The sequence below is a fragment of the Rhipicephalus microplus genome, chromosome 10 (assembly GCF_043290135.1).
Source record: "Rhipicephalus microplus isolate Deutch F79 chromosome 10, USDA_Rmic, whole genome shotgun sequence".
NCBI classification, from domain to species: Eukaryota; Metazoa; Arthropoda; class Arachnida; order Ixodida; family Ixodidae; genus Rhipicephalus; species Rhipicephalus microplus.
The window spans coordinates 65,166,093-65,193,369 of NC_134709.1; the positions used below are offsets into that span (position 1 = coordinate 65,166,093).

Below are 27,277 nucleotides of genomic sequence, written 5' to 3' on the forward strand. Positions count from 1 at the left end.
AAACAAAGTCGAGACAATCCAGGACAATCCACCGTGGGCAAACGTTGCATGAAGAAGCGCCTGTTGCCATGCCGTTGCCTCAAATTACGGAAATCGAGCGAGTGTCCGTTCTCGGCGAATTATGAATTGTGTCGCGCGGTTTTTATACCCTGAGATTCGCTCCTAGAGTCCCCGTTTATATTTATTTATTCGTCTATATCTGCCTTCTTGGCTCTGTTTTATCGACATGAAGTGTCACTACGAAGTTCTCGGTGTGTCCAGAAGCGCGACTCCTGAGGAACTGAAACTGTCCTACAGAAAGCTCGCGCTTCTCTGGCATCCAGGTAAGCACGCAAGCTTTGACTACGGCTTGCCGTAAACGGTTTTGCGTGATGAGTCATGCCTAAAGCGAAACTATTAGACGCGAACTCTCTCACAGTGTGTTCGCGCGCTTTCTTTTTTCTAGGTCAACGTCGCATGTCGGCGATACCTTGCCACAAGCATCCCAAATATGTGCACGAAGTGCAGAGAACGTAAGGGGAACGCCTACGGCACGTTTTGAAGCAGTAAACCTATCGCACACTGCACGTAAATTCGCCTGCGTGCGCGCGGATTATAGTTTCGCTTTTCGGCAAGGTTATGGCGTTTGTCTGCTATTTCAACTGTTTTGCCGCGTTTCTCGACTTTCTCTTGGCACGTGCTCAGACGCGTGTGATCTTAAGCGCTTGACTTTGATTATTATTACTTTTTTAATTGTACACGCGTAAAACTGGCTGTTTCCCAGTTTGCCGTGCCAACACAGCCGGGCGATCAAACCGCGCTGTTTCCCGGATCGGTGCATACATAGCAGGATAGAACTGGCGAGTCTGAGTGCGAGCACGGCTACGATCCTGGCGAAAATGCGTTACTATGATTGCTAGGGCATGGTGAGATTGTGTATTGTCGATTTCTCATTTCTGTCACTTTAGCTATACAATCAATAGCTATACCAGCTATTAATTGATTGATCGGCGTAGCTGCGTGAAACTTGCATGGAAAGAATGAGAAAATTGCACAGTATGGGCGTTGACTAACAGCTGTAAATTTTCCTTCGAATCGGTACTGTTATAGAGAGGAGAGAAACATATTAAGGTGCATGACAAAATGAATATTCCCTGTGCATTCAAACTCAGGTGATCAAACTGAGCTTGTGCTCAGTTTAGGTGCATTTGTTGTCTTGGGGTAGTGACAGATCCTTTGAGTTTGCTCGAACACGTGTTCACAATGTTGCCAATTATACTACCGGCATGTTTACTTTGTGCTAGTAAAGAACAAGCCTGGTATTCAAATCTGGAGAGCAGCTAAATACCATATTTATAGCATATTTAGTGCAGTTCAAATAGGCTGAAACAAATAAACAGAAGTCGTAGCACAAGCACGATGTGCATTCTGTTTCTCTATCTTCATGTTGTAGCGCCATGGCAGGCACGGCAAAAAGAAGAGAGCTGCGTGACTTGTGATGCGCGGGCCACGAGGAGATTGGAACGCTCCGATTCTTGGCTCTACTAGACGCGTCAGCTGCAACCGCTTTGGTTTCTCTCTTCGCCTGCGTATCAACAAAGAAGCGACGGCGGCACGGCCTCGTCAGTCGCCGTCACGTCGTGCTTCCCTACATGGTCTTTTTGCGCTACACTAAACATGTTAATATACCAACTAGCTGAGCATTAGATCATGCTGCAATGTGCAGCACTCGTAAATTGAAGTGCAATAGTTGGATCTCGTGGTTGCTGGTACAACAATCGTTGCCTTTAGGTACGGTTGAAAGCAAGTCTTTGTATTATTGCATATCATTAGGACGAAATCATTCTATGTGTGATTACAGCTTTTGGTCACTAGAAGGCTGTCCTGTGGTTCACTGTAGGGCCATCGGGGGCACTACTATCTGGGCACATTTTCATGTGCTGATCAAAGTGACTCAGCTGTGTGCACTGTCATTTGCAGCAGACTGCTGGAGCTATGTGAAGTAAAGAACAGCACATTTACAACTGTAAGCAGTAGGTGGGTGAGGAACACTGTCGTCTTCGCGCTAGAGCACAAAGTAACAGATGGCTTCCATGGGCACTCACGGGTAATGCTACTTGTGCGAAGGGCTGTTGCGAAGCGCGCCTCCGACGACGTTACGAAGGGCGCCTCGAAATATCACCGCTGCAACCACTGTTGCGAACGCTGCCACCGAAATCCTACCGCTGACCTCCACTGTTGCGAAAGACTGCGACGCCAACACGGTCCCGAAGGCGCCACTGCTTCCAACTCCGCCGGGAAGGTCACCAGCCGTTTGGTAGCGTATGTTTCTCAGCTCGCGACTGCTTCTGCGCAGAGCTGATAAGACGAGCCGACGAGACGACGGTGAGTTAAACAAGGTTTATGTACAGCATATATACAGAGGCGTTACAAATTCGGCTCTGGGGCCGACAGAGACTCGAAGAGCCGAGCTCTCCTCTTTAACACATAGGTCTGCTCTCAAACGGGTCCGCTCTGACACACATGTCAGCTTTCACCTAGGACCGCCGATCGCCTAGGACCGCCGATCGCGACGCGCCGCAGGGCTTCTTTTATATGCACCGGGTCCAACTCAAATGTCCAACCAGAAGCGCCGCTGGTCGTCAGGGCAGACTCCTCCAATGGGGTCGCCGCGCAATGCGTCAGACCCCCAGACATGAAGACGCCAGTTGTTTACTCGACGGGTCGCTTGCCGAGGCTGACTCACTGCACGTGCACGCCAGAGAGGCGCCGTTGAGTTGTTGATCGCGTCAGGCGGACTGGCCTTGACACAGATTGCCTTTTTCAGAGGCACGGCCGTTCGCTGTGGACTCGCAGGCATAACAGGGCCCAGTGCTTTCATTGTCACATTTCAATTCGTGAGTACTGTACTCTTGGCAATGAAGAGGAGGCCTCTATAGAGGCCGGCTTTTCATAGTCCGTCTGCGTAGCACCAGAAGCACCAGTTGCTTTTCCTCTCGATAGTAACACTGAGTACAATTCATGGGCTTTCTCTTTCAGACAAAAACCCAGACAATCTTCAAGAGGCGACCGAGCAGTTCAAGCTTATCCAGCAGGCGTACGACGTCTTGAGTGATCCCCAGGAACGGGCCTGGTACGACAAGCACCGCGACGCTATACTCAAAGGAGGTGAGCACTTTATCTTCCTTTTTTTTTGTCTATTTGTCAGCTCTGTATCTATGCAAAACTAAAAAGAAGGGGCAACTCATTTGAGAGAATATCAATCTTATTTACACTATTGAGCATTGCTCTATTGGGTTGGGCATACCATGTTCATTTATGCACTGTCTAGAGTTGCACCGTCCGGCAGGGAATTCCAAATTCATTCGCACTATCTGGAGCTACACCATTGGGTGGAGCATTCAAAATGAGTCTATGCTATCTGCAGTTATGAAATAGGTGTGAGACTTTGGCATAATAGTTATCGAGGTGTGGTTGTTGAGAATCTGTGCGAATAAAATAATCTTTTTAACAAATTTTTACCCATCCAGGTGGGTCTCTGTCAAATATGTTCATCTGTTGAGACTTGGACGCACAGCTGCGATTCCAGCTACAGTGACCACACGTTGATCGGGCTTGCGTTGCACTAAATTAAGTGTTGCGTTTATGCTAAGCTACAAAGGTACCTAAGATCAATTAAACAAAGTTGGATTGGTGGGCGATTGTGTAAAAGAACAGCGCGAAAAATGGAACTATAAATTAATGTTGCATCCATCTCCTTACATCTTGTTTATATCATTTGTTCTTGGTGAGAAAGATTCACGAGTTGATTTTTCTTTACGAATGTAAGCCTTCTTTGCTTGGGCGACCAACTTTTCAAGTGCTGCCTTTTTGGCAAAGGAGCACTCATTTATTTCGTTTTTACTATTGCGAAGCTGCAACCAATTTCTGTAACCTTGCGTGTGTATGTATGTGTGCCTTAGAAATTTTGCATCTCTTTTGTAATTTGATGCAACATTGGTTGCAGGTCTTGGCAGTGACTACAAGGATGACAGGCTGGACGTTTACTGCTACTTCAACTCCTCCTGTTTCAGTGGTTACGGGGATGACGAGAAGGTGGCTGAATGTTTTTTCTTACACTGCCTTTATTGTGTGGGCTTGAAAGGCATCTCTGAAGTCATTGGCCTGTGCGAGCTGAAGTCGATCGTGCAGTCATTGACAAAAGCTCATGGGACATGGCAAATGTTAATTCCAACTCTGTTGATGTTGCAAGAAATTCTTCTTTAGTGTAATTCTGACATGTCTTTGAGCATTCAAGCAGCCAGGGCATCGCTAAAATTCTTAAGGACAACAAACCTGTACGACTGTAGTCTCGTGGTGATGCCGTTTACCATACAAGGCTGCCGCTCTGTTCTGTGATGTTATACATAAGTGTGTATGTGTGCTTCCTCTTTCTTAATTTCTTTGCTCTTCTTTCAATCTCACTATCCCTCTTCCCTGTGCAGGGTAGTGTAACAGCTATGCCAAACTCGTTGACATCATTGCCTTTCCTGTCTCTATTGTTTTCCTTCTTTTCATGTTGAGGCATAGCACGTTTAATCTAAGAGGCAACCGTGTAGTTTGCAAAAGCTACTGTTGTGTGAAACCTGCGAATTTGAGGCTATTGGCCTCTGATTCACGTCAGGCATTGCACTTATCATGTGTCCTGTGAGATTTTGTGGCTAACTATAGAAAGTGTAATGACTGGCATAAAGAGTTGTGGCTGTTTATGAGCGATTGTGAGAAAGTTAGCAAACTTGCGTGCTCTCTGGAAGTGCTACATCTATTGAAATGTGTGCGACGTTTATTAGCTTCATCCAGTGCCAACAACTCGGCCGGTCATGAGCATTCATACAAATGTACAGTCGCACTGAGTGTGAGTTGCAGCATGCTGGCCTTCATTGAAGGGGCCCAAAGCCTGAACAGCGACACTGGAAAACATTAAATTGAGTTATATAATACACATTAATGAAATAGTGTTTACATAACTAATTTTTCATATGCTCCGCCATTGTGCAGCACTGGTGCCACTAATAGCACGGAAAGCTTGTAACTCATATTAGGTGAGACTATAGATAGTAATGTATAGACGGTTGCAAAACCTAATTGTTAGTTGATGACAAATTTATTTTTCAATAAATTGTGTTTTGGAAGCGATTACTGCAGAATATCTCCAGAAAATGTTGCAGTGTTAAGATGGAATGTTATAAAAAAAAATGCGCAACAACTTCAGGTCTTGCTTCAAATTCGAGTCTTGAGAGACTCTTTGTGCTTAGCTGCAAAATTCAGATATACCTGGCTTCTTATTTACACATATAGAGCAATCTGCCTTGCATTATATGCCATGGTGCATGCGCTTTTCCTTCCTTGGAAAAGTTGTAAAAGATCTTTTCATCTCGGAGACTTTCGTTGTGGCTCTACTGGTTGTCCCGGCTCCTACGGAAAAATCAAAGGGCAGCACAGGAAATTGTAAAAGGGGATTCCGAAGAGTGATGATTTGTGCTTAAAATCTTTTCATTACACTTATAGACCTCTTAAATGAAATCATATTAGTCACGTTCCCTGATGCAATTATGTTTTATGTGCAAGTGCAGACTTATTTACGTCGAAGGAACCCTTGCTTGATTATCGCCTTCACATGGCCTTTTCGTTGCAAGAACTTCATACAGTATAATGTGAAATTTCCTTTTCAAACTTCCTCCAAAAGCTCATATTCATGCACCGAATAGGATTCCCAACTCTTCAAAATGACATGGGTATAGTAATGTCACTGTTGTGAAGACGTGCTCAGAGGTGAAGTTTACTACATCTTTCTGCTCTGCATCATAGTAAAATTTGTTACGTACAATATTTTCTTTGTGTGATGCACGGGCACCTTTGTCAATGAGTCTGTGTTGTTAATTTTTGGTGTTTTGTTGTTCTTTTTCGTGCCAGGGTTTTTACGCAGTGTTTCGGGATGCCTTTCAAAGAATCGCTGCGGAAGATGAACCCTACCACGATGACCCTGTGGTGGTGCCGGGTTTCGGGAACAGCACCAGCCCGTACGATGAGGTACGTCTTCGCCTTCACTCCCTGCACATTACCCCTCAACTCTCAAATATTCCCTGACTCGAATTTCTTCCTTCACTTGACTGAGTTGAGCATGGCAGTGCCTTTTGACTGAACAGTAAAAAAATAGGGGGGACAATTTCGCTCTCAAGATAACTTACGGGATCAATTCCCATAAACATGCATATACCATCTTCAAAATACCAACAGCAAATATAGCTAGAAAGGCATTTTACATAAATGTTGAAGTTCTAACTTCGAAGGTATTGACGTCATCAACGGTAACCCCATGGTAACCACCTTACTTCCCTCACTTCACCACGTTTCAGTCAATAAAACAAGTTATGATCAAATCATAGCCGCCATTTTTCATTTTCCGCGTTTGTTGCAGCAGTCTATACTTCTCAGCGGCTGCCCACAAGTCCATGGCCGGGGCACAGGCGTTGAAAACTTTGCGTTTTGGGACACTGCTGTGCCGTTTCCTGCTCGAAAGAACCTCTTGATGCGTATCGTACAGAAGTGCATCGCAGTTCTGTGTGCTGACGTGGTAGAGCGCTGTACATGCGAGGGGGTGATAGTTGCACCTGGCGGCTTGTTTTTGGAGCTCCTTCAAACCGAAACTGAAACTGTTCAGTAATGAGGAGCCTGTAACTAATTATTTGTCACGTGCTGCAACAAACAATGTGCCAGGTTATGACAAACATGCCCCCAGCAACACATTGCAGCAAAAAATGTGAGGCCAAAACGTTGTGTCAGTACCCCTTGAAGCTACAGTTTTAAAGAATTGAAGGAATGCACCGGGAAATTGCATTAAAGACTTTTGTCAATGGGCAAGCATGGTATCAACTTCATTTCATGTCAAGGTGAAGTGTTGAGGAAAGGAATGTCTTGGAATAAGAGGATAGTGTACTTATGGCTTGCTTATGCTTATCTTGTGATGCTGCCACTCTTACTTCCGGTCACTCGACTTGTTCAGCAGATGAGAAGTTTGGCGTATCAAGTTACATGTCAGCTGAACTTATCCATGTGACTAAAATGTTGGTAACTTCAATTGTTAGTTATGTTTACCAGATTTCAGACCAGCGCTTTTACAAATCGTGAAATTGCCCTGGAGATCATCAATTCTATCTTTTAAACATCCATGCTAACATAGAAAAGGGATTGTATATATGTTATACTACTGTTTGCAGTTGTACAAGCTGCGTGAAACAAATCTGCTAGTGTGTGTTAGCAACCAATAATTTATTTAAGCCATTGCCATCAGTGACTCTGGATTACATTTTCAAGGCCTGATTTAGTACACACATGCGCAAGTATTGAGCATTGTGTACGGGAAAAAGGCATGCCATCATAGGCTCAATTAGCACGGTACCACATATGTAATGCAATAGATATCTGTCTAACTGCCATCAATGACAGGTTGTCTTTTAAAGACGATAGTCTTTCTTTGGGACCTTCGACGCAAAAATTTTGGTCTGTTTGTCTGTCTGTGTGTACATTTGTCTATTTGTCAACACTCAACGGTACCGGGTACTTTGAATGGCAACAGTTTATACGCCAAACGGCCGACCCCATCCGCAGCGCCCACCAATGTTGCTCAAGATTTAGCATTCATACCTGTGTGATTGTCAATTAAAAAGCAATTATTGCGCATGTCTGAGGCACCATAAGAACACGTATATATTCTGTATGTGTGTCTTTTACTAGAAAAGGCATACATAAGTAATTCTAAGGTCCGTAGTGTTTATCACATTGCGCTGGCCATGTAACGCTTGCACGAAAAGGCGAGTGTTTCAAACGCTTTGCTGAGACGACACAGTGGTGGCACCTACCCATCGCCTTGCGTTCTACACCTTATCAACTCTGAGACGGGTGCGCTCGCTCGTCTCAGAGCCGCGCGTTTCGTTTTCCAAGAAAACTGCCAGATAGCACTCATGTCTCACGTGTGACGTGACTTGATGCACTCGTTTGCCTCCGCTGCACGCTCGAGGCACTCTAACGCAGCGCCTCCAGAATACCATTCACCGATTTTCTTGCGCAGAACATCAAATAAATGTTTTGTTCACTCTCTCCACACGCAAGATTATCGTCTTCCGGCAACATTTGCAGATTAACATGCAGATACGGGGCCAATTTTTTTTCTTTTCTTTATACTGTATACTGTTTGGTCTACATTTCAATTAAGAACCGCTGTTAGTTTTTGCCTTGCATTCATTGGTTTCATTGTCTGTTTTCTTGAAAAGATTTTGACTAGCAAAAGTGATGCCCCTCAGTTTTGCCCTGTTCCCGTTTATTTGGAGAACTTCAAGAAGTTTGTGACCAAGTCCTTTCTTCGAATTCTCGTCAGGTTGTTGGTCCGTTTTACGGTTACTGGCAAAGCTATTGCACGGCACGGACGTTTGCTTGGCTCGACCAGTACGACATTCGGACGGCGCCGAACAGGCGAGTGGTACGGCTCATGGAACGGGAGAATCGCAAGCTTCGAGATGCTGCCCGGAGGCAGCGCAACGAGGAAGTCAGGGTGAGTCGTAGCATTTCTCTGACAGAAGTGGTCTCACTGCTGCCTCCAGCTGCTCTACTTTGTAACATACACTAGACTCTCAGTAAATGATAATTTATATGTGGTGCTAACGTTTTAGCAGTATTATGTCTGTGTTAGAAACCTTTCATGCCCTTTATCCGTTGCAATAGTAATCATAATATTATGCAAGTGAGGTAGTTTTTTTTTTACCAACATTCATTGGAATCTGAATTCATTTCATGCATCCATAGTTGTTATCGACTCGACGAGCATAGGTCGGTGAACTCACTCATGTGTCAACTCACTCGGACTCACTCAGACTCAGATTATGCCGAGTCAAGTCTTAGTGAATCAGATTGAAGAAAATTTTGGTGAGTGCTAGTCCAAGTGAGTCAAAAGCGCAAGGTATATTTCTTGAGCGAGTGTGAGTTAATTCCACAATTTTTTAGCCATATTCAGCCTGCGACCAATGTAAGGATTTTCTAAGTGTAAAATATATTACTTTATTTTCTTTCTTACTATGATGCAGCAATTGGTTCAGTTTGTCCGGAAGCGAGACCGGAGGGTTCAAAGAAGGAAGGTGAGTTTGTCCTTGCTTTGCCATCATCTCAAAATTCTGATGTCTTACAAATTTGTCAACGACTTTTGAACCATTAGTCTGTGATGTCAGTGGCGAAGCATGCACCGGAACGTGGGTATCCTCAGTGCCTGTTCAGTCGAAATAGTCTACTGAATCAACAGTGCTGTCCAATCTCAAAAGGTAATTAAGCAGCGCATGTGAATGCCTTAGTGAACCATGTGCTTGCACATCCTAATGAGTCTGGGAAATTGCGTTCTGAGAAAAAGAGTGCTAAGGAAGACATTTCACTTTGTTGAAGCCAAAAACCACCAGGCCCGTGTGGAACGCACCGCTCAGTCGCGGCGAAAGCTGAAAAAGCGGCATTTCACTGCCTTTTTTAAACACTCTTTCGGTAACTGCTACAAGCACACTTGTCAGGTGCCCACTATGCCATAAATCATCATAATTTCTGTGTAGTAGGGAGGCCTTAACTATGCCATCTTTCATCATTCTTAGGAAAAGCGTTGTACCTACTATGCACTTGTAAGAAATTTTATACAAGTTTTCGATCCTGTGACTGAGAACGATGGAGAATTATGGCTGAAGCTCCAGTAATGGGTTGGAGTATTTGAAGACCCACTCGTTACGGGATTGGCATTGTGCAACGCCTGACACCAAACCAGCCTCAGGCCAGTTTGCAACAGAATTTCAAGCACCAGTGTGGCTTTGTGGTAGAATACTGAACTGGCACGCAGGGTAGCTGGGTTTGAATCCCATTCTGTCCTCGGTATTTCTATTCAGCTGGCGTTTTCTTAATTTACGCGATAGTGGTTATGGACACTGGCGGCAGCGGGCAATTACAGTGCACGCGACCCTTCTTGTGATCTTATTACAGCTTTTTCTGTAAAATAAGTACCAATGACATGCCATTGTAGAACACGTTTCTTGTTTTCAGCAGTAGGGAAGAAATAGTTCTTCTTTCACAGTAATTGGAAATGCAGCGGGCGGTGCTGCAGTGATTACCAAAACTTTCTCACTGCACTTACTAGTGACCAAGAATAGTGCATCACATGTAAGAAAAAAACAAAAAACGTACAACAGGCTCCTAATAAACCAAAATATCCTAAGACAGAGTCCCTGCCTTAACGGAACCACCTCTAATACTACACTCAAACACCATTATAATAACGTTGCATTTGACATGAAAATAAGTTTGTTATATCCGAAAATTCGTTATAAATGTTTGTTCCTAACACTGACGCTATTGCAAGACTATTTTTCATTAACTTCGTTATAACTGTTATCTTGTTATGTCGAGGTTGGAGTGTATTGGTTTTGTGCTTGAATTCTGCACCCCTCTTCACCAAGTAGTAAACGGAAGTCCTGTTAAAAGCTATTTATTTTACTGGTCCCTTCAGGTTCTGTTTAATGAGAGTCTGCCGTGGGTGCACATCATGCAGTTATGTGTAGTTTAAAGTTGTTGTTGGTCTGTTGGTCTGAACCTAGTTGTCATTGAACGAGCACAGTGAACGAGCATATCTTTGGCCAGCACTGACAACGGGATGCTAGCAATTCTGAAATAAAGAAAGCGGTACGTCATTATGCTGGAAGTGTTGTGTGTTACTCATTAACACAATTCAATTAATACTCTGTGTGCCAATTTGCATTTGTGATGCTGTATGAACATTTATTCCCTCTGTATCACAAATTACATCACGAAAAACTTCAAGTTCTTGAGACAAACATGTGCTGTACTGTGAGACTTTCATGGCTTCACTACTTCTGTAGCTGCCAGATCGTGGTATGCGAATGTGTTATTACGTATAGTATAGAGATTTGCACCATGGTGGCTAGTTTTGCATGAAACGGCACCTAGGCCTTTATCTCTCAGTTTTGAAGTCGCTCAACACAGCTTCTGATGATTAAAGTGAAATGCCATGTCTGTGGTGCACCATTTAAAATTGCTTTATTGCTGTTCTGTTCTTTTATTTAGTAAAATTTTACATGTGGCTTACGTGCACTTTCATGGGGCTCTGTTTACAGAAAGAGCTCGAGGAAAAGGCTGCTGAGAGTGCTCGGAAATCGGAGGCGAAGCGAGTGCAGAGGATTTTAGAACAAAAAAAGTAAGCTGACGTCATCGATTAGCAAGCTTCAAACTTTTTGCTCTTCTTGGGTATTTCATTGGATCCTTGTCGACATGTTCAGCAACAGCATTGCAATTGTGTGAATGTGACGTACACACGCTGTGGAGGTGGAGTGTCGTTATGAGTGCTGAAGTAGTAAAACATCCTGATAATATAGAATATTTGAGAAAAAAAACAAAAAAGTCACAGCTTTGCCGGAAAGGCGAAGCAATGAACGCCATAGCAACAAATTGAAAGGTCACGCGCAGAATGGAAAGCAGATTGAGACATGCCCCGCGTTCCTCACGCACAAAACGTACTCGCAAGTACGGATGCATTCGAATAAGCGTCTCATTTGTTACTATGATGTGTCTAAAAAGCGCACAAACGGAGACTGCAGTGATTAAAGTGACCTTTGTGCACCCGGTAACTACAGCAGAATCGTTCCAGGTGAAGCCCGAGGCCAGCCAAGGCATACAACCTTCCCCGCCTCGCCCCCGCGAGATAAGGGTGCATGAGGGAGCCTCGCTACCCTTCTCTAATATAAGTAGCTTGCTGTTTGAACGGTGAAGGATGTGCTCCGGGGTGGCTCAATGGTTAACGCCTCGCTTTCATGATGCAGAGGTCCCACGTTCAATTCTGCGTGCCGGAGTGTTTTTTTCTGGATTTTTTTTCTTGCGTTTTCATATATATAGAAATATACATATACGGTGCATGACATCGATGCCGACGCCGACGGCAAAATCCAGCCGAGAGTGTCCATATAATTGCTATCGCAATAAAATTCTGCAAATAGCAAATAGAAAATTAAGTTAATAAAGATCAGGTAACACTTCTTGCAGACACCTAACCCAGCAAAGCTCAATGATGCGGCAGTGGTGTTTATCATGAGCAACAATTTGTTTGAGTTATTCCTGTTGTAACTTTTGATTTCTCTATCACCGCATTTCAGACACACAAATCTGTGTCTGAAACTTTGCATTTGGTGACGTTAGCTCAAAGGATGTTAATTGCACATGAAAAATTTAGGACCCCTGAAGGTTGATCTTTTACTGTAGCATGCAATCAGCAATTTCATAATAGAAAAAAAGTGTTGCGTGCTTTGAGTTATTACCAATAAAAAAGAGAGAGAGGTTAAATCTGTGGAGTTTACCATTTCAAACAGTGAACTGTGTCGTGTAATTCGTAGTTAATGTCTTATTGTTACTATGATGCCTATGATGACCACTGTCTACGAAACAGCAGCATGGCTCGTTAGACCAACACTTGTTTAAAGTGACTTTCATTCACTATAACAGCCCAATTCATGACTATTAACTCCACCAGCTTATCCCACAAGCTACAAATGTTATGTTCGCCTCTAGTACATCAAGTAATTTCTCTTTTCAGTGAGCTTTCATGATAAAAGGAGTGTGGAATTGTTGCCGACACTAGGCTTATGCAAATATTTGAAGGCTTCGAATAGAGTTGACTTCCGACTTCCCGGACACCCGAAATTCGACATGCCCGATTTCTTGGATTCGTCTGTTGCACCCTCAAGTTCCCCATAAAGTCAATGTATTAAAAAGTTCAAAATTCCGGACGCCTATAGCCTTCGGCATCCAATTTCCCGGACTTTTTCCCAATGCTGACCCAAAGTCACCACTACCGCCGTCATTTTAGTTGTTTTCATATCCTCGAACCAGTCATACTCGCATCGCAGGTATGGCCAGCAGCACCGCCGCCAACTGCGGCATTGTGCCGCAGCTGCCGTAACTTCGAAACTGCACATGTCAATCCGTTGCCAGCCGTAGCTTAGCAGCTTAGCCAAGCCTAACCTCACTGTGTTCGTTCACGTGTTGTTTTGTCAGCTCTGCGGTCGTGTCTACAGTAGATACCGTATTTACTCGCATAACAGGCGCACTTTTTTTTCAGAAAATCCGGCTCGAAGTTAGGGGTGCGCCAATTACGCGGGGTAAAATTTTCGAAAATTTTTTCAACTCGGTTCTCGCGCTTTAAATCTGCACACTTGTCAAGTAAAAGGCGACGTTATCGTTTACCAATTAATTCAGCATAAAACAAACATACCTACGTACCTTTTGATAAACAAGCGAGAGCCGTCAACTGCACACACACACGTAAAATTTATTTACACAAAAGTCATAGCTGTTCCTCCTTTTCCCTATTCGGAGTCCGAGTCGGAGATCACACATTCATCCTCGCCGAGCGGGGATTTGTTTTCGGTGTCCGAATCATCCGCACCCCACAACATGTCATCCTCACTCGCATCCAGTGCGTTCGAGATACCCTTCTTCTTGAAGCTTTTCCTGACGACTTCCTCGCGTACTTTTCCTCGCGTACTTTCCCATGGTGGAACCAAAGTTCAATACACGACCACAACATACGCACACCGCTTGCAAAATGGCGTTTCTTTCTTTTTCTCTGATGGTGGTGATGGCGATCGAGCCCCCGGCGTTGTACACGTGACCTCCAAAAAGCGCGGCGATTTGGGGGGTATCAGTAATTGATGGAACAGCCGGTTTTTTTTTCGCTCATGGACGCTTTTTTTTTTCAAGCTTTATTTCGACAAACACGTTGGTTAGGTCGTTGCACTTCGAATTTTTTTTATTTGCTCGTCGATTTGCCGTCTTTTTTTCTTCAGGGTACGGGGACCGCGTTCCAACTGTACCGCTGGGGGGTAGAATGGTTTTTGATCACGGCCAAGTTCGGGGTGCGCCTATTATGCGCGGAATTAAAAAAAAATCGAATTTTCCGCGACCAAACTAGGGGTGTGCCTATTATGCGAGTGTGCCGATTATGCGAGTAAATACGGTAGTTTGCTGCTGCGCGCAATCTTCAGTGATCACTTTTCCCGACCTTCATCATCCACAGTGTTCCTAGCTGTTTCATGCTGCGCTTTTGGTCGACTGTATTTGTCATTTACAGTGATTCGTCATTTGGAGCGTCTTTGTCCGCACCTTCGAAGCGCACAAAGCCCCCTCGTAGGCTCACGATGGAGAAGAAAGTCGCCATCATTGAACAGGTCCAATGCTGTAGGTCGCAGGCAGAGGTGGGGAGGGAGTCGGGTATTTCGAAGCAAACTGCTTCGGATTTCATCATAAACAAGGCGAAGATCTTGGAAGTGGCCAAATTAACCGGGGCTGGAAAGAAGAATGCGAGCCTGAAGCTCGAGGAAGCACTCGTTGTGTGGCGACATCCTGAAGCAGAAGGCGAAGGTTTTTGCGCTTCAGCTGGGCATGAAGGACTTCAAGTTCAGCGATGGATGGCTTCGCAATTTCAAGAGCCGCAATGACGTGAAGTTCAAAAAGATGTGCGGGGAAAGTGGCACCGTTGACGATTCTGTTGTCGCTGAATATCGTGATAAAGAGCCGCAGTTTCTGCTTCAGCAGTTTCCACCTAATGATATTTTAAACTGCGACGAAACTGGACTGTTTTACAAGCTGCTGCTAGAGAAAACGCTTGCATTTGCTGGTGACCCTTGCCACAGCGGCAAGCACAGCAAGGAGCGGCTCACTGTCCTCGTTGACAGCAACATGTCAGGCAGTGAGAAGCTTTTGTTACTAGTAATAAGCAAGTCGAAGCATCCAAGATGTTTCAAGGGGGCAGCGACTCTGCCTGTTCTCTATGAAGCTAGCAAGAAGGCGTGGGTAACGCAGCAGTTATTCAAAGAGTACCTGCGCAAGCTGGACAGAAGGTTCGAGCAGAAAAATCGAAGAGTTCTGCTGTTTGTGGATAACTGCGCTGGGCATTGCCACATCGAAGATCTAAAGGCTATACAGATAGAATTTCTGCCGCCAAACACCACAACAATCCTGCAGCCGATGGACCAAGGCGTGATTCGGAACTTGAAGCATCATTACAAATCACGCGTGCTCAGCCACATGGTGCTCTGCTCCGACAATCGGAAAAGCTACGCAGTTGACTTCAGGTCTGCCCTTGGCATGTTAGTAGAATCGTGGAAGGGCGGTTACGCAAGAGACTCCGCGGAACTGTTTTTGCCACGCGGGCTTCACACTCGACGCGGAGACAGCCGTCTCGCCCCAAGTGGACAGCGTGTGTGACGACCTGCCATCAGCGGATGTTGCCTTTGACAATCTGCACGCTGACAGCGTGTCGATTCCAGCCGGGATAACCTTCGAGGGCTTCGCCGACACTAACAAAAACCTAGAGTTATGTGCGGACTTGATCGATGACGAAATAATTCAAGTTACGGAGAATTCTGACGACTCCGACACCGAGAACGAAGAGCCATCTCCTACACAGCCAACGAGCTTGGAGTTCACGCGAGCACGGATTACACTGTCATCGGTGTACTGCGGCAAAATCAGGTCGACTGAAATTGAGGCAGACATGATCACAGGCAAGCGGAACGCCGTGCAAAACAAAATTGGTGACTTCTTTGGGCCCAAGTGCTGACCTATAAAGTAGCACTGGCCACGTCGGATCTTCAAATATTTTTCTATAGACGGCCCTTTTCAATGCCACCTAAAGAATGCATTGGCTGAATTGCAACGGGAATCTTGTACTGTGGCTGTTACCCTCTTCGTCAGCGAAAAATACCTACAAAAAAAGGTGTGTTTTCACGTGCATTCATTTTCCCGGACTGCCCAGCGGCATCGTTGGCAAAGGCTAGGCAAGACCTACAATGTACTAGCAATGCCATTTTGCTTTGGTTAACTATATCAGTCTGCTTTTTTTTCTATTTTCTTCAGAAAGTGGTGGTACTCGATGGCAGTTTATGATAGGCTTGTTTATGATAGGCTTTAAGAAAAAAAAGTTGAGTATGCTGAAGTGCATGGCAACCTGGCCGCACAACGCGAATTCGCTGCATCGAAGAAAAGCATCCGATACTGGAGAAGCCAAAAGCAACACATCACATTGTGGGAGAGTACGTGCGCCCTGCCTCCCTTTCCCTCTTAGGTCTCTTAGGTACGAGTCAATAAAGCCTCCTGCAAGGGATGGAATGCCCCCACGGCCAGCGCTCGCGATTCCCCCTTTCTCGGCACACAGAACGGGTTTCACTCCCTCAGCGAAGGAATAAACCCTCGTCAGGGAGAGGAAAACCGCCCGCTCTCTCTGACACCGGCCTAGGGAGAGGGAAGTCGAACCCGCAACCCCCTGCAAGCCGAGGACGACAACGACCAAGGAGTAAGCGTCTACCTTTGTTTTCTGTTGTATCTCTTCGCGACATTTATGCATTGTGGCTAACGTATAGCAATAAAGTGTGTTGTCCTAGCCTGTTATCTTATTCGCTTGAACCCGTGTAGTTTCAATGAGACAAGCTACGGATATAGGGGACGTTAATCGTGCACAGTACGACTGTATGGGGCTGCAGCATTAGCTATAAGCTTCTGCGTCAGCCGTACATAGGACGGACCCCCTACAACAACCTGCAGCAACCAAACAAAAATTTTTCGTTTCGTGGACAGACTGCAGTGCACCCCAAACTGGAAACGCTATTCGCCAAATTCGTTCGGTAGCTGTGTGCAAGGTTGCTACGGGTCTATCGAAGTAGCGCGCGACTCTGGGCTCACGAGGGCACAATTCAAGGGCTCTTCATTGTGGGTGTGCTGATTTATGAAACGGAAGGGCTTTGCGCTGAGGTGGCGTACCTTCATGTGTGAAAAACTGCCCAACGATTTCGATAACAAGCTGGTGGACTATCAGCGCTATGTCATTGGTCTTCATCGACAGCATTGCTACATGAGGGGACACATGGGTAACGCTTCCGAAACTCCGATCTGGTTCAATAGGTCCGTGCCGTTTTATATGCCTTCAAACAGGACTGTGACCACTAAAGGATCCAAGCAAGTGAAGCTCTTGTCAACGAGCAACAGGCATTTATGATTGTGGGGATCTGAGGCGTGCCCGCGACCATTTCGCGGGCATTCCACTGCACGGCCACACCTTTTTGCTCTTTCTGCTCTGGTAACGGCACGCGGCAATAGATGGCGCGACGTGCGGGCGCGGCACGTGTTGCGTGCGCGCCGAGGGAGCTGGCTTTCTCTCCTCCGTGGTCCGCGCCGGGTAAGCTTGTGTTTTTCTTCGTCTGCGTCCCCTTTGGGAATCGCCAGACTGTAGCCTGCCTGGGGTGGCCTTGGGGACATAAACAAGGCGTACCAGGCTCCACTAGAGAATTCTGCGCTCCAAGGGAACAGGATAATGGATATTGGTATTCTTTCTTCAGTGTTTTCATCGCTGGCATGTTCCGAATGCGTGAACACAACACTGAAGCTCGAGGAACGCTCGCACCAAGGGCTCAGCTTGTGCGGTCGTGTGTACAGACTGTGGGTTCAAGTGCCCATTTCATACGTCGAGAAAGGTGGGTTGTGCCAGTGAGAACAATTTACGTCTGGTTTATGCGATGCGCCAGTTAGGAAAAGGGCACGCTGGTGCGAAAACTTTTTCCAAAGTGATGAACATGCCTGCTCCTCCACGTCACTTCGCCTACGACAAATTGTCATCACGGCTTTCTGCAGCGGCAGGAGAAGTGGCGTCGAAGTCGATCACTGATGCTGCTGTGGAAGTTAGTCGTGTTGTGGGGAGTGCCGAGTGTGGTGTTTCAGGTGATGGCACGTAGCAGAAGCGTGGCCATTCATCTTTGAACGGTTGTGTGTCTGTGATTTCTGTTGACACGAGAAAGGTTATTCATGTTGAGGCCCTTTCTAGTTCGTGTTAGTCTTGTAAAACCAAAAGCAAGTTGAGGCAAGATAGTGCTTCGTACCAGGAATGGAAGGCAAACCGCACTTCCTGTCAAGGAAACCATGAGGGAAGTGCTGGCAGTATGGAGACGGTTGGTCTATACCGAATATTTGAAACGTCGAAAGGCAAAAGATATTTGAAGTACCTGCAGTACTACGGCACTCCCCAGCAAGAGCGTGTTGGCTGCTGCCTCAAAAAACTGAAGAAGACAGTGTGTGGACTCGGTGGTAAGGGAAATCTCACTGATGCCCTCATTAACCGCCTGCAAAACTACTATGGCATCGCCATAAGGGCTAATGAGGGCAACCTTTCTGCAATGAAAAAGGCTACCCTTGCCAGTCTTTTTCATTGCAGCTCTACCGACAAGCAGCCGAGACACGGCCTGTGTCCAGTTGGACCGAAAAGCTGGTGCGGATACCAAAGGCTCGAAGCACTCGGCCAAGGGAAATATGTACTCAAAGGTGGACTTCCAAATGATGTGCTCAACAAAGTTAAAACTGCCTACAGTGATCTGTGCTCTGATGAACTTCTAATCAAGTGCCTTGATGGAAAGACTCAAAATGCTGATGAGTGTTTCTATGGTCTAATATGGCAGCGGGCACCCAATGAGGTCTATGTAAGCTTGCCTACGGTAATGTTTGCCTTGCATGATGCTGTGGCACACTTTAATAATGGCAGTGTAAGCACCCTAGATATCTTGAGGCAAGCTGGCATAGAACCAGGGTACCACACAACGAAAGCTTGCATCGCCAGGGATCACTTGCGCATGCAGAATGCTAAACGCAAGTCACCGGATGGGACAAAACAGGCCAGGAAAAAAAGACGAGCAGTTACCCGAACAAAAGGAGACAATAATGCTTCCGCAGAAGGGCCCAGCTTGAATCTGGTGCATTTTAGGCCTGCATGCAAAGATTGTGACAAGCTCAGAAATCTTTGTTTACGTTTTTCTGAAAATAAAGATTTGCTCCAAATGTTGCCCTGCAAACTTTCATATCGTATATCTCAGCATATACTTTGAACTGAAATTTTGCACAATGATTTACAACATATACAGTCAAACCTCAATATATCGAACACGGATATATCGAATTATTGCCTATATCGAACGGTTCCTATATCACGCGGGAAATTGCATGCATTATTGATTTTTTATTTCGAACAAAGTTTGACATATAATGGATATATCGAACTCAGCCACCCCAAACTGCCCGCGCTCCATTGACAGGCGGCGAGCTTTTCCGCAACTCTCGAAAGTAGCGGTAGAGCGGCAGGCGTTTACGAATGCTGCACACATAGATGGCGCCGAGAGCACCACTTTAACGTAGCGGCGTTCGCGCGCCGCAGCCTTGTGGTAGAGGTTCTTGAATGAGGAAAGTGAAGAGAAAAGCGTGGAGCTGTTATTGTCTTTCAATACGAAGGCACCGACACGGCTTCGCGCGGGGGAAGGGGGAATGGGAGGTAAAGATTGAGGAGGAAAGTATAGGAGGGAAAGGACGCAAACGACTGTCTCGGACGCGGCCCGCGCTACCGCCGGGAAAGGGAAAGCAGTCAGGCGAGCTGGCATGGGTGCGCCATGTGCGCGCTTTACACCCGGACTCACGCCCCAGCCTTGCAGATTGCAGTCGTTGCAGTTTCTATGGTGTCAACGGCACACTGCGCACTTGTTGCAAGCTCCACCCCGTAGCATCGGCAGGCATCGGTCGTTGTGCTCACAGTGTTCGTGCGTTCGGAGTTAGGCCTGTCGCGCGCTGTGGTGCCTAACTCCGAGCGGCGGAGCTCACGGCGGAGCTCACGGATGTGGAGATTGTCGCCGAAGCTACTGCTGAGCAGCCAAATGAAGACTGCCGAGGTGGATCCCGCAAGCTCTGATGGTGCCCCGCTCTCGACATCAGCTGAGGTCATAGCTGCCTTGGCCCTTGTGCGCCGCCACTGCGGCGCGATTGAAGGCACCGGCCTATCACTTACGGATCGCCTGGACTATACTGAGGACGCAGTCGTCAAACACGCCATGGCCAACAAAAAGCAGGCTACTCTTTTTCAATATTTTAAACCAACACAATAAATACAATGTTTGAATCTTCAAGTGAGTATTTACTGCACCACGTTTGAACGGTTCGTTGGTTGTTTCCAGCAAGCTGTTGACGCATTTTTTTCGCGATTTTTTATATTGAATTCTGGATATATCGAACTATTTCGCGATCGCCGCGCCGTTCGATATATCGAGGTTCGACTGTATATCTGGGCAGTGAACTAGAATAAAAGAAATCCATCGAATATTTTTCAGTTCACAGCTGAATTCTCCAACAGGTTCAGTCTAAATTGGCTCTTTTTCCCCGTTTTTTTGTTTCTTTAGCATAACTTCCTTTATATTCACTGCATAATATTTATTCTAGTTCACTGCATAGCTCCAGTCATTAGTTATACAAATGTCAAAGCTTTACTGAATAAAGCTATCCATTAGTCACTTATCGCACCTGGCGTAGCTAGAACATTTAATGCAATTTTTGACAAAGTTTACCTCCCAATAAATAAATATTCAATATTTTACACTGTACATAGCTGGGTAAATTAAATAAGACATGCTGGTTTTGAGGAACAAGTTATTTCAACGCTGCCTGCCCTTAAAAAAATTTTTGTTTTTGAGTGGATCCGGCTCGTGTGGAATCGGTGACTCGGTGCCTTTATTCAGCAACTGAGGATGTTGGTGATCTACTCATGTGGAGGCCACCTCACGGCCGGTGTAAAGGAAGTTTTGTTCGATGGCAAGACAAACCTTGGCATGATCTTTGGTGGACTAACATCAATACTCCAGCCAGTAAGCGTAGTGCTCAATAAACAAGATCGCATGCGCGAGCTCAAGATGCTGGGTGACAATCCCGAGATCCCCGCTGGCCACCTACGACGTCCACTGCTCGCGACCATTTGTGGCTGGGTGTTGTCAGCTTGGAAATCTTTCCCAAAAGAGATTGTGTGCAAGTCCTTCCGCAAATGATAAATGCTGCATCAGCAACGCATTGGATGGAATGGAGGGCAACGCACTCTGGGACGTAACTATAGTGAGAAATAGAAGTCATTGGACTCAAGTTCGGACAAGCCTGAGTGACAGCACTTTGTGGCCTTGCAGGGCAGCTGGTTGTGTCGTGTATTTATCAAGGTGAGGGTGAGCCGCGATACTTTGCAATTAAAAAAAATTTCTTTTTCAGAGAATAAAAGTTGCGGGGTCAATCTTTATTTCAGTTTTTATGGTAATACCAGGAGAATGATATTTGCTCAAGGGATTGTTTCAACAACAACAAAAAAAAACTGTGTAGGTTAGTTAGCTCATGACAAATATTCTCATTTTTCTTTATAGTGTACTGTTCAAATTCCATTCGAAATTACTCTAACCAAATCACTTTTCGCTTTCGGCCTAAAATGCACTATTCTCACAAGCCTAGTTATCACTCCACCTATGTATGCCATCTTATGGGTGCTGAAACTTCAAAGGGCTTTGGCGGTATGTTGTCGATTCCAAGCGTGGTCTTTAAGTGCAGCAAGTTTTCGTTAAACTGAACTTGAAGAAACCAGAAAAACGTGCTTCGTTTAACAGAGCTTCCGTTGCTTACCAAGAGATGAACAGGCGTGGGGAATGAAAGGACTCGGTAGTTTTATTTAAGCCGAAGTTCCATTTCGGAGACTTCCGTTTACGGAGAGCCTACTGCATACGTCTGTCATAAATGATCTATCACTCTTGTTGTTTTATGAGAACTGCTGCTTCATATCTGTCCTCGGTTCACTTTCTCCGTGCAGAGCTAGGGAGAATTACGAGGAGTCCGAGTGGTGTTCCATGGCAGAGCTCGAAGTCCAGCTCAAGGACATCGAGGCACAGCTGGACTCACAGTTTGGCGAGGAAAACAATGCACAAACTAGTGGTGCCACGGAGCAACCAGCAGGTGAGCACAACTTCGAAAAGCAACGACGAAGGGATGACAATCAATCAGCTTTAAGGCATAGAATTTTTTACATTATAGATCAGAGGGAAATGTATCACTGTTGGGTTTGTGTTTCCAGTTGCCCTTTACTTCTTCTGCGTTTGGGTTGCCATAGAAGGTTTTTCTCATGTATATATTCTGGTTCCTTTCAATAACCATTCAGATCACTGTCAGTGCACGTCCTCGTGTGCTGCTTTTGCTTTGTACCTCATATATGCACTTTTTTTTTCATTCTTTAATTGAAAGTACTCCATCAATGCAAATAGATTTGCCTCTGAACGTATGAACTTTTCCTTTGTTCAGAGAATGGAGTTGACTCTGCAACTGATGACTCGGAGGATGAAGACCCAGACGAACTGTACTGCGTGGCCTGTGACAAGTGCTTCAAATCTGACAAAGCGTGAGCACTGCATTTAGTTCTTTCTATGGCATCACATAATATTGCGGAATGTGCTCCGTGCCATCCTTTGGACTTATTTTTCAGCTCCCAAATTTAAACATGCTTGTAGTGCTTTACCCCAGTTGGTTTGTCCACAGCTGGGGTGGGTTACCTTTTCTGGCAGAGCATTAATTTGTATGAAGCTGTTACTGCGGGGGCTACAAGGTAAAGCTGGGGAGGGGGGGTAGCTTTGCTGGAAAAGAGGGAATTGACACAAATGTCAGAAACTAGTGTTAGTGAATAGAAATTATGTTTGTTTATTTTCAGCCCTAATGTCACAAAGTTGCAATTTACAGCCATAAGTTACCAGCATTAAACCCATTGAAGGTGAAAACTGCCATGTGGACCTTCGGAAAAAGAGTAGCAAAGAAAAGGGGAGGGTTTCTGGCATCATGCAAAAGGGCGCATGTGTCCCACGGGCAGGTCGCACACTGTCGACTCATGGTCTACAGGATTTTTAGGTATCCCATATTTCTTGCTGCATCTGACTGGTTATTTTCATAAACAAAGGCTGAAAATTTTTGCCTTCTTGAGGGCAGGTGCATTAGGTTAAAATAGGTGGCATGTTTTCATTAAGAGTCGTGGTGATGTGACAGCTGTTTTCTGTCACGTGAAAACGTGGTAGGACTCAGTCCAGGTACCACTGATGTAAGTGCAACTTCTTTCCCTTTCATCTCTATGCAGATTTACTTGAAGACTAAATCGATTCATTTCATTTGGGATAACTCTTTGCTAAGCCGAGTAGTTTTCTTCACTTAGTTCACACGGATTCATTCAGGTTTTCTTCATACTGTCATGATTCTATGAGCTCTGTGACTACTATTTTGCTAATTATAATTAGAAGGGAAGCAATGCAATGTTGTCAGGATATTCTAACATTTATCACAACTGTTGTGCTGTACTTTTGTATATAGTCTGTGAACGCACCATCATTTCAAAGGGCACCTGCAAAAGCACTTTTCATTTTAATAACATTTTCATAGACTAAAATGGTCTCTGGAATTCCTTCATGTCTATAACACACGGACCTGCTGAATGCTATTCACCTCGAAGATATGTGGACATGACTTCAACACGGTCTCACTCAAAATTCTTCCTGCTGCCCTGCTGTCGTAATTTAGTGGCTGTGGCACTCGACTGTTAACCCAAAGGTCATGGGATCAAATCCGGGCTGCAGTGGCTGCATTTTCAATGGGTGCAAAAATTTTTTAGGCCTGTGTACTTTGTGCGCACGTTAAAGAACGCCGGGTAGTTGAAATTTCTTGTGCCGTCCACTACGGCATCTTTCATAATTATATCGTGGCTTTGGGATGCTAGACCCCAGATATTAAGAAAAAATCGCAGCATACCCATGGAGTGAAGGATGATGAGTGGGGCGAAGCTTCGGAGGTTTCTATCGGTAAGCCGTGAATCGTCCGTCCGCTGGCTGTGTCCGTCCACCTGTCTGTCTGTCCGTCCGTCTGTTTGCGTGTCCGTTTGTCTGTCTGTCCATTTGTCTTACTAGTGAACACCCCAAGTACTGCCATCTCGCATCTTTTCATCATATATTCATCATGTACTAGTTCTGCCATCTAGCGGACATTCCAAGAACTTAGCGAGAGGTGGCTACCTACTACAGTCGAATCTCGATAATTTGAACTCGAAGGGGCCCAAAGATTTGTTCGAATTAAAAGAAGTTCGAATTAATGAAAGCTAAATAAACAGAGGGCTCTCCATGCAGTGGCGCTGTGCATTGAGCTAACCCACGAGGGGGAAGTTTCAGAAAACTTACATTTATTCACAAAGCACAGGGCATCCGTTATTAATTGAAGTAATCGGTGATGCGCATCTGCACACGTTTGCCTTGCAGTGAGTCAATCAATTTCGCATGCAGCTTGCAAAGCATTTCTACTTCGGCTTCAGCATTCTCCTGAGGCAAGAGAAGTTGCGGGTGGAAGTGTCCAGCGCCGACACTTTTTAAAAACGACGACAACAACGACTGCGTAGCGGCCCCAGCATGGCCAGCAGGTGACGAGAAAGGAGGAGTGTCTCCACGCGGAGAGAAGTTGAGCGTCGTGCTCCCTTACGGGCTGCGGAAATTCGGCGTCTTTTCTTTCCTCTAATCACAACCACCACCATTTGAGAAAAAAACCAACACTCCACGGCAGTTTTTTTTTTGCTCTCTTCGTGGGTGTCGAAAGGAGAAGGGTTACGCGGCAGGGACGGGAAAGGGGAAAGCCTGGCACCTGTGCTTGAGAAACCCCCCTCCCACCTCAAGGCGCAGGCCGTGCTCCCGCATAGCCGTGCTTTTTTCCTTTCCTTCAACCATACATTCATTCAACCCAGTAACAGCTTTCTTTTTTTCTTTTCCTCTATCTCTTCTTGTGCGGCGTTGGAAGGAGAAGGGTCTTTACGTGGCAGGAGAAGCGTGACACGGGCGTGTCGCAGATCGGCATTTGAGAGAGAGCAAACATTCGATTGCAGCCTTGTCTTTCCTTTTCATTGCTTTCGCGCGCAGCGTTGAGGTGTCGCAGATTCCGCCGTCGAATTGTTCGGGGTGCTGAGAGCATTTTCGGACCGCGGTATGTTCGAATTAGCCGTCGCAAATGCTTGCACGTTCGAATTACCGGGCGTTTTCGCCCATTGGAATACACATAGCTTTGACGGGATCTCATTGTGAGTTCAAATTAACTGGAAATTCGAATTAATTGTGTTCAATTTGACTGTACATACATCAACGACGCACAACCCACAGCTTAAGGAGCTGTGAGTCGCCAAAAAAATTACCGTTCTCCTTGTTTATCAATGGTACACATGTCCTTACACTCATAATGTTACTGAATCGAAGGGTTATCAGTGGAAGTTACTGCATGCATTTCTTCAGATAGCTCGTACGACAAGGAATACAGTTTTCTGAGTTTTGAGAAGCACCACACAAAAGTTTCAGGACCCATTAATATCTGCCAGCTATTTATTTTCGAGTACCATATGCCTTTATTCAGTCGACCTGTACAACTTGCGTGTTGAATAACTGCTTCAGTGGCTTGTCCAGCACTACAGCGGCAAAGAAAAAAAAAGCATTGAGGGATGGTACATTCAGTTAAAAAAACACATTCGTATCCTTCTTTCATATATGCAGTACAACTTTTAGAAGCAAACGCAAGCAATGCAAATTTTTCTCATATTTTGTAGCCTTTCCTGCTATACCGGCTGTCTCAAAAAATGTGACCAAGATTTTCAAAATTCAGGGAAAATGCAATTTTCTCGACACCTTGACAAATATCTTTTTTGTATGCAACGGGCATCTCAAGATTGGTAAAGGCATCATTTGGGACTTAAATAAGGAACTTAGTGTAGTTTGGCAGTTATGGCAAATGGGAACATTGAAGTTCTTCATGGGGAGAACCGATTGCAGCTTTAAGATAAAAAAAAAGTGGCCTATAGTAATAACTGCAAAGTAATGAAGTTTACATCATTTATTTGGCTAAACTGAAACCTAAATGTGGAAGAGCCTTACTGCTATATTCTTCTAAGATATCTATAATTAGTAATTATTATTATTCCAGCCATCGAGCAACTTCCTTATGTGGATGGGTGGGATGTGCTTGCAAGCACTATAGCACGCATCATGTGTGTATGTTAATGACTGTGAAAGAACTACACATCTGTTGATCGCTATCTTGAAAAGTGATATTACTCTCACCGTCTTCTAGTTTGCTGATGAGTACTTCGATTCTAGTTTCACCATTGAATTTCGTTGTAGTTCATTACATTACTGGAGGCCGTTTTTTTTATATCTCAAAGCTAGAACGGTTTCTTCACATGAAGAACTTCAATTCTCCTATTTGGCACTACTGCCTAATTCCACCAATTAAAAAACAATCAAATTTCATTGATTACTGTCCCAAATGATTTTTTAGCCATCTTACAAGCTACAGAAGTAGTAATTCTATAGGTGTAGACGAAATATCTCATTTCTTTGTTTTATGACAATTTAGGGCACATTTCTCGAAACACCCTGTATATGAAACAAAGTAAGGAAGCCATTTAAACGCCGAGTTTGAGCATATTGAACATTATCGTGTAGGGTTCCACATGGCGCAAGATATACAGAAAGGGGTCTCGCAACCGTTCGCAACACAAATTATGGTCAGCGGTCTATGAAATTATGAAGTTTACGTGATTTGATGCCAAGGTTCGTGAGACTTAACTTAAAGCAAGTGGAAGTGTTGGAGGAAATAGTCATGCATTAATTTGACTTATTGCATTACAGTCAGTAATGCTGCTAATGTGCTTCTTCATAAGCCGATTGCAATGAGCCACTCAAAGTTACTAAGTATCTGCTAGCAGCGAGCATTCCTAAAAAGGTCATAAATAAAAAGGTGACAATATATTGAAAATTTTGTAGAAATGCCCCACATCTAAGGTCCTGTTAAACATAGGACTGCTTTCACCAAAATGGTTGTGTGTAGCAAGATATTTCAACCAGAAGTGATATCAAGATAGCTTATGTAATAGCAATGCTTACTTTACCATTAGCCCAGTGTTTGTGGCCTCTCTCTTGTTGATAGTGCACAGAAATAGCAAAAGTCAATGGGGTATTCAAACGAGGACTCGAGAGTTGCAAAAGGATCAAAGGAAAATAATGTGCGTAAGAAAACACTCAATTTGTGTGAACTCTCTGTTGCAGATTTGCCAACCACGAGAAGTCTAAGAAGCACAAGGAAAACGTGCAGTTCCTCAAGGAGGCAATGCAGGAGGAGGAGACACAGTTTGCTGGCACAGCAGCTCAGCATGAAGAAGTCAAAGGTCAAGATGCCGAAAGTCAAGATGCCACTGCCGAAGGTCACGATGCGGGAGACAGCGTGGAAACAAAGCCACCGAAAACAAAACATAAAAAGAAATCTCGAAAGTAAAAATTCATTCAAATTTTGAGAA

At 45.0% G+C, this 27,277-nt stretch overlaps 1 protein-coding gene across 2 annotated transcripts; it reads left to right on the plus strand.

The window, feature by feature from the left end:
* Positions 1-56: 56 nt before the first annotated feature.
* Positions 57-27,277, plus strand: LOC119180798 (dnaJ homolog subfamily C member 21). 2 transcript variants are annotated; one of them, XM_075875771.1, is made up of 11 exons: positions 199-323; positions 446-512; positions 3,019-3,147; positions 3,986-4,074; positions 5,932-6,048; positions 8,393-8,566; positions 9,096-9,146; positions 11,169-11,248; positions 21,740-21,882; positions 22,225-22,321; positions 27,030-27,277. In XM_075875771.1, exons 2-11 carry the CDS (start codon positions 491-493, stop codon positions 27,253-27,255), a joined length of 1,128 nt encoding a protein of 375 aa, XP_075731886.1. In that variant the 5' UTR covers positions 199-323; positions 446-490; the 3' UTR covers positions 27,256-27,277. The 2 variants fall into 2 exon arrangements, with proteins under 2 accessions (XP_037287831.2, XP_075731886.1); XM_037431934.2 differs by lacking the exon at positions 446-512 and having other exon boundaries at positions 57-323.